Genomic DNA, 7,657 nt, shown 5'->3' on the forward strand with positions numbered 1-7,657 from the left:
ACAGCGGCGGTCAAATCGTGTAAAGGACAGAGTTTTTCATGCACTTGCATTCCTTTCCTGGGCAATGCATTTGTTTAGTCACGTTCATACCAGTCTGACTCTTAAAAAATGCTTGGTCTTCCTTTTCAGGTCGCAGATCTTCTCTTTCAAAGAGCCAAAGATGCTGGTCTGGAGTATGACTGTGTGTGTGGCGTTCCTTACACAGCACTGCCGCTGGCCACGATTATCTGCTCAGAAAATCAGATTCCAATGCTGATACGGAGGAAGGAAGCAAAAGACTATGGTAAAACCTTCAAATCAAGAATTTGTGTCTACTTGTTGTCTTGTTTGGAAAATGGATTTATATATTTGTAGTTCTTTGTAATGTGCAGTTTAAGTTTACCACTCCAGTTCAAAAAGCAGCCCCTTTTCCCCCTAAAACATACCTCCCACAGCATCCTGACCTGATCAGGCTCTCCCAGCTGGTTGCTGATTAGGCTGCAGCTTGAATCCTGCTGTAGTAGGATTGGAGATTCTTGGGAGGGGGTGATGTTCTTTATTTTTGCTTGTGGGCTTTTTTTGTTTTTTTCAGCAGTGTTTTTTTTTCCTTGGCACCATTACTATGGTTCTGGGTTACTGGCCTCTTCCGGAAACCAAGATTTATAACTCAGTTTCTCTCATAAGCTGAGACCAGTGCCACATTTCACCCCCAAACAGAACCTCTTCCTGCTTGTGAAGGACAAGTCAATTGTGATAGCAGTTAACTGCCTGGCACAAGTTTTCTGGTGTCACGTGGATTGTAAAGCTGTACTCTAGGCTATCATGGTCTGAGCACCGTACTCGCTGCATAATGTTCTGCTGCTTGCTGCTTCCTGGGAAAACTAGGCATCCTTTGTTATTGCCCCTCAGGGGGCCTTTCATGGACTTGTGCCTGTTGTTGGTTAGGGCAAAGGCATTTGGGGCTTTACTCCTAATTGTTCTAACAGGCATATTAAGCACAGAATACTGCCTGTGGAAAATAGGAAATATGCTGAAGAGTACTAGTAACTTGGCTTATTTAAAGATGTTTTAAATAACTGGAGAATATAGTTTTGTAATTCTGAGCATTCAGTTCATGGCAATAATAAACTTCTGTAGTCATCTTATCCAAAGATTTAAATTTGTGCAGTTAACTATATGTCAGTTTTGTTAATAGAACGTAACTTCTGGAAACATAAAAAAGTATTTTCTTAACTTGGAGAAGTAACAGTCCTTATCAATTGAATTATGAGTCAGTGACTGAGCTGTGGTAAGAACTGTGGTGTCAGGTAATAACTAATTACCTCTTCATACTGACAGTGAATGTGAAATTCCTATTCTCGAATTCCGTTGGACTTCAGGTTATGCTGCAATGTATGCTTGTATGTGGAACAAATATGATCTTTATGTTAGCCTAGCAAGTTAAAGTTTTGGTACTTCTAAGTTTTTTTGGGGTCTTTTAAACTTTCTTCATTTAGTAGAGTGTTTGCCTTTTATTTTTAAGGTACTAAGCGGCTGGTAGAAGGCACCATTAATCCAGGAGAAACATGCTTGATCATTGAAGATGTGGTAACAAGTGGATCTAGTGTACTGGAAACTGCAGAAGTTCTTCAGAAAGAAGGATTAAAAGTCACGGATGCTGTAGTGCTGTTGGACAGGGAGCAGGGTGGGAAGGCCAGGTTAGAGGAACGTGGAATTCGCCTGCACTCTGTGTGCACCTTGCCCGGGGTGTTGGAGGTTCTCCAGCAGCAGGGAGAAGTGGCAGCTGAGATGGTTGAAAAGGTGAAGAAATTCATTCAGGGAAATATGTTTGAGCCAGTGGCCCAGAACGGCCCCGCACCCATGAAGAGACTCTGTAAAGAGCTGAGCTTCAGCGCTCGTGCCAAGCTGCCAGGGGTACATCCTATTGCAGCCAGGCTTCTTGTGCTCATGGAAAAGAAGCAAACGAACTTGTGCCTTTCTGCTGATGTCACCAGCTCCAAAGAGCTGCTGCAGTTAGCTGCCATCCTGGGCCCCAGCATTTGTGTCCTGAAGACTCATATAGACATCCTGAATGATTTCACCCAAGAGGTAGTAAAAGAGTTGAGAACACTTGCAGATCAACATGAATTCTTGATTTTTGAAGACAGGAAATTTGCAGACATTGGAAACACAGTGAAACATCAATACGAAGGTGATTATCATCAACTGGTGTTGCTGTTGGTGTGTGTGATTGCAGTGCTGGCACAGTTGCCAGGAGAGATTGTGGAATCTCCAGCCTTGGAGAAGACTCAAGGGGACAAGCCCCTGAGCAACCTGATCTATCTTTGAAGTTAACCCTGCTGAGAGGGCGTGACCTCCAGAGGCCTCCTCCAACCTAAACCTTTTTATGAATCTGTGGTTGTGCTCAGTAAGTACTTTTGAATAGGTGTTTGCCATGAGAAAATGCATCGTGGCTTCTTAAGGCAGCCTGCTGTTGTATGCTCATGTGCTCGTTCTACAGCTTTCATTTGATATTGCATCTGAACTGTAGAAACCTTTTTTTCTGATCCTTACGTCCATATGATGTGTATGCTGTACTGAAAGGTAGCACCTGTGACAGTGGATTTTTAGGTTACCATAAATGCCTCAATTAATATTAAAGGCAAGATACTAAGAAGTGTTTATGAAAAGTAAAACAGAGATTACACTTTGTAGTTAGACAACTATCAGGACTGTCTGAGACTGAACTTGTAACTGTAAAGCTTCAGTAGTAAAACTGTCTTTTAAAATGCGAATGATTTAGCATGCAGCTTGTTTTGTTTGACTTGTGTTTCCTGCTTAATACATTTCTAATGACACTTTGCCTATGTCTTCCTATCCATGTTCTTAGGTGGTGTGTTCAGAATCGCATCCTGGTCAGACATTGTTAATGCCCACGTGGTTCCAGGCTCTGGAGTTGTGAAAGGTCTGAAGGAAGTAGGTCTTCCTCTCCAGCGTGGCTGTCTTCTGATTGCTGAGATGAGTTCCCAAGGGTCACTTGCAACAGGTGAATACACAAAAGCTGCGGTAAGTAGGCAGTCTTGTTTCAGGATAAAGCTTGTAAAGTGCTGTGACCGAGAGATTTTGTGTGCTTCTAGTATTTGCACTTCCAAAAGTCTCTCCAGCTCTTAACTATTACAGGTTTTTTTTCTGTGGAGACTTGGGAATCTTGACAGGGTGGTATTTAAAGGTTGCAGCTGTAGGCTAGTCATGTGAGGTGGTCAGAGTTCACTGTGAATTCTAGTAAACATACCACATTTGCTATTAGCCCCCCCCCTTTTTTTTTCTTCTCTTAAGCAATAAATTTCTAAGTAGTTTAAATTCATTCATTGTATTATTTATAACATAGGAAGAAACATAACATTCATATTCCTGACTGCAAGTGCAGCAACATCAGTGAGGGGTGAGTCAGCTCTTGGTGACTTTATATTGATAAAGCAAGAACAGGTGTTTCATACCCCTGCCTTGAACAGCTTAATGTGTCAAAGGATGGATGAGAAGCAGATTGTTAGTCAAGCCCAGTTTTAGATATATCACTTTTACCTGTTTACTCATCTTCAGGTACAGATGGCTGAAGACAACCCGGATTTTGTTTTTGGATTCATATCTGGATCTAGAGTTAGTAATAAACCGGAATTTCTTCACTTAACTCCAGGGGTGCAGCTGCAAACTGGAGGTAACTTTTTCTGAAATATTTATAATCAGTCTGTAAAAAGTGATCTAGCCTTCAGTGCAAAAGTGACTTCTGAAGAGGGTTTGCTGATTCTCTGGTGGGAGGAGTCTGTTTGCCAATATGGGCTGCCTTCTGTATGTCTGGGTACACTGATCCCTTCCCTGGGAGCTCTGAAAGGCAATCAGCAGGCATATATAAACACTATAAAGCACAGTCCTTAAAAAGTGAAGTGTCCTCAGTGTTCAGTTAGATGTACAACTACTCAGTAGGATAGAGAAAAGATTTTTAACAAAGACAGAAGTCATAACACTTGTTGATACTGATACAGATGCAGTATCAATGAATTGGAAGTCTTACACTGACTGAATCAGGTAGGGGAGATATATTTCTCTGCAATGCTTAATTCTTATGAAACCTGAAGTGAAATCACAAGTGCTTACACGAATGTTTGGGAGTTTTGCCTGTTTTAAGAAGACTAAGCCTTAATTGCAGTAATCCTGATTGGTGCTGCTTTCCGTAACTGTTCCATCTATTGTGATTTGGTAAGTTGTGAAGAAGGGAGTGCTCTGTCAAATTTGATCTCTGTAATAGGGGATTTGTTAGTTTTGTGTTATGTCTGTAGATTGTTAGGGTGAGAGCTGGAACACCATACCTGTTCTCTGTACCAGCACCTCTTTGACAGTTTTAAGTAGATAGTTTTGTATGAACTAAAAAAAGTGGTGTCTCTATTTCAGGTGATAACCTTGGACAGAAGTACCTAAGCCCCAACAAAGTTATTAGTGAAAAAGGTTCAGATATCATTATTGTGGGACGTGGCATCTTGTCAGCTTCAGACTGTCTTCAAGAAGCAGAGAGGTACAGGAAGGCAGCTTGGGAGAGCTATATCAGCAGACTTGGTATTCATGCCAAAGATTGAAAGCAGGCTACTTCCCTAGACAATAAACAAAGATGATGGAGCTGCAATCATCGTGGGACTTCCAGTTAAATACATAGACACCTCAGCCAGGAGAAAACTGCACTTTTGGAGAAAAATCTGTTACCATGTTATTTTTAATGACACACATATAGATCAAGTTGTACATGCCATAGTTTTTTTTAATATTTGAATGTATGAGCCCAAAACTTCATGCCCAGTTTTTAGCTTTAATAGCTTTTTTCGGCTGAAAAATGTTGCACAAAACACTCCAAGGGTTTTTGGTTGACTGTCCTTGCTTTTGTTTCTTTTCCCCACCCTCAACTTCCTTCTGGCTCTGGAAACAGTGTTTTACTGTTCTTAATAAACTTCACCTGCAGACCTGACCTGCTGCCCCACTCTTGTAGGAGTACTGAGCTCTGCTATTTTCAAGGAGTGAGTAGGTATCTTAATCCCACACTGTGAAATTGAATAATGTGTTGTTTAATAAATACTCTTTTGCTACTGTTTTCCTTTTATTGGCTCTATAGGTTATCTTTCTGCGGCAGTGTGAAATACTGTTGGTGACTGCAGGAATTACTCCTGATCCTCTTTACAGGAGCTACAAAGACTTTGTCAGAGCAGCTAGTTGTATGCTTAATTACAGTGGAGCTGTTGATTCCTCTAATGAGAAACAAAAATGTACTTTCTGTTTATTGACTTTTTGTGACAATAGCTGGAATACTTCCAGGACTTACTTTTCACAATGAATCAGGAGAAGTATAGAAATACCTTGTATGATTGGTTTTGATTAGAAAGGATGGAATAACCGTAAATATATTTAGTGTAGGTGTGGTGGAAATTGACTTGAATTTTCACTGCTATCAAGAAGACAGTGATGAATGGTGATGGAGTTCTAGACTGTTGCTATTGCTGTGCTGATGCAAAGCACACAGAAAGCTGAGTCCCTTTGTTAATACACTTACCTGTAGACTAGGGATAACTATAGTGAGAAGTGTTTTTTGGCATTAGTACCAGACTCTTCACTAAGCTTTTCAAAATAGGAGATTGGAGTAATACTGAAGTTCAAAAGAGGTTTTTGTTGTTTGGATTAATCTATGCAGTGTCCAAGACCAAGGGCTGCAGGCTTGGGTCTGAGGGCTTTGCTTATGCTTCTTGTATTTGTGACATTGTGCCCTGGTGCCAGTCAGACTTCAGAAACGTACAGCTGAAAGACTTTCTCTCTGGGTGTGTTGAGGGTGATGACTTCACCCTGTCACACTCCACATGCCCTGGAAGTGTGCTTCACTCCCCTTTATGATGGGGCTGCTAATGGGGCTTAGGAGTTGGTTATTGTGGAGAGAATATTAGAACTTTCTCCGTGTGTGTGTTTTGTTTTCCTTGGGGCTGCCATTTCCTTCAATAGTTGCCTTACGTATCATCATTTACATGTGGAGAACTCCATCCAGGGAAGGTGGAGGCTCTCTTGGGCCTCCTTTCACAGCTGCAACTTCATGAGTGTGGTGTATCTTGTGCAGCCGCCCTGCAACAGTCTAAGTCGTGGTATTTCACATCAACTTCTAAGAAGTTCCAGTCCTTAAACATGAACGGGGGAGTTGGGATTTGTTTACTGTCTCATCTTCATTATCTCATGGCCTTGAGGCCTGTAGCAGAAACAAGACTTTCTCACATAAACTGTTTTGCAGAAAATTGCTTTTTCCACTAGGGGGAGCGGAGACACCAAGTTTCAGGAGCGTCGGTGCCCCAGCGCTTTTACAGCTCTTGGTTTCCAGTGATACCAACTCTAGATATGCTTAGGATGAAAATCGGTGCGGTTTTCAACAAGTTACACCCTTGCTGATGCCCTTATTTAAAACAGTAGAGTTTACCAGAAAGCTGCCTCAAGCTGGAGTTCAGCACTCTTGTGCTTGCTGTTACAGCGCGAGCAGAATTTTGCGAGTTCAGTGTTTTCCACTAACTGTGCCGAATCGTGTTAAGTGACTGGCTGACATCTATGCAGCTAAATCCCTGAGCGGGGTCTTCTGAGAGCTAGTTTATCAGGCCTCTAGCTGAAAAAATAGCAACTGGATTTGGAAAGATTAATGTGATCCAATATCCAGTCACTTTTAGAGAATATTTGCAATTCATTTTCTTCACAAAACAGGTTCTGAGGAACAGACTGATTGGAAAACATCATTTCACAGTCCTTCGTTGTGCACTCCGTAAATCATCCAGAAAGAGCTGTGTTCTGGCGCTTCATTTGACACCAGTGTTGCAAACATTTCAATTAGTAAAACAAAAACATGTTACCTCCTATATGCATTCTTCTGTCTGAATGATTATAGTAAGCAAGTGTGTGCACTTTCTTTGAGGCACCTGGAAGTGATTAAAAATCCATTTCAAATTAAGAACAAATGTTAATTTCCTTGCTTGCCCCTGCTGCTCACATTCATTGCATAGTTCCTGCTGTTGGTCCCAACTGTTCCTAACATGGGAACTAGGTCACAATTTACAAAACTCATTTGCATCATAATATATGAATCTGAAAGTCTTGCAGTTCATTCTCTGATCTGATCGAGTCTGGGGTAGAGGCGTAAGGCTATACTTAAATTTCTGGATTATCACATGATTTATATTATCTGGCAAGTAGGCATTTATAATGAAATTTTGAATCTTAATCCACTCTGGTGTATGGTTTATAACAACGAAAGGCTACCATACTTTTCATAGTGAAACGAGACTGTAATCAAGCATTGTTAGTGCTTGCAGCAGAAAAAGGGCTGACTTGCTGCTATTTTTGAGCAAGTCACAGCAGGGACTGTGTGAGACCGGCACAAGCTGGAACCATTAAGGAATTATGATGTAGCTTTTGATATTTGTATGTAAAGTTCAGTCTCTCTCTCTGAGGTTTAACACGAGGAGCTCCGTGTCAGGAGAAGCAAGGCTGGGCACTTTAATCAATGTAACTGCAAAAGTACAGTGCTTGCCTTGGACTTAAAATCCTTGCAAAATCTTGATAAATCCAGCACTGAATGAAAACCATCCGAGTTAAAATTTTTGTCCTTAAAAGTATGATTTGTACATCACAGTATCAG

At 41.2% G+C, this 7,657-nt stretch overlaps 1 protein-coding gene across 1 annotated transcript; it reads left to right on the forward strand.

Annotated features, from left to right (window-relative positions):
- Positions 1–129: 129 nt before the first annotated feature.
- Positions 130–4,665, forward strand: UMPS (uridine monophosphate synthetase; the record flags this gene model as incomplete). The annotated part of the gene is made up of 5 exons (XM_010293500.1): positions 130–283; positions 1,502–2,170; positions 2,849–3,024; positions 3,559–3,673; positions 4,405–4,665. Coding segments are annotated over 5 exons (1,296 nt in total), but the record flags the coding sequence as incomplete, so codon positions are not given.
- Between the last annotated feature and the right edge of the window lie 2,992 nt (positions 4,666–7,657).

This window comes from Phaethon lepturus, unplaced genomic scaffold (genome assembly GCF_000687285.1).
Source record: "Phaethon lepturus isolate BGI_N335 unplaced genomic scaffold, ASM68728v1 scaffold15238, whole genome shotgun sequence".
NCBI classification, from domain to species: Eukaryota; Metazoa; Chordata; class Aves; order Phaethontiformes; family Phaethontidae; genus Phaethon; species Phaethon lepturus.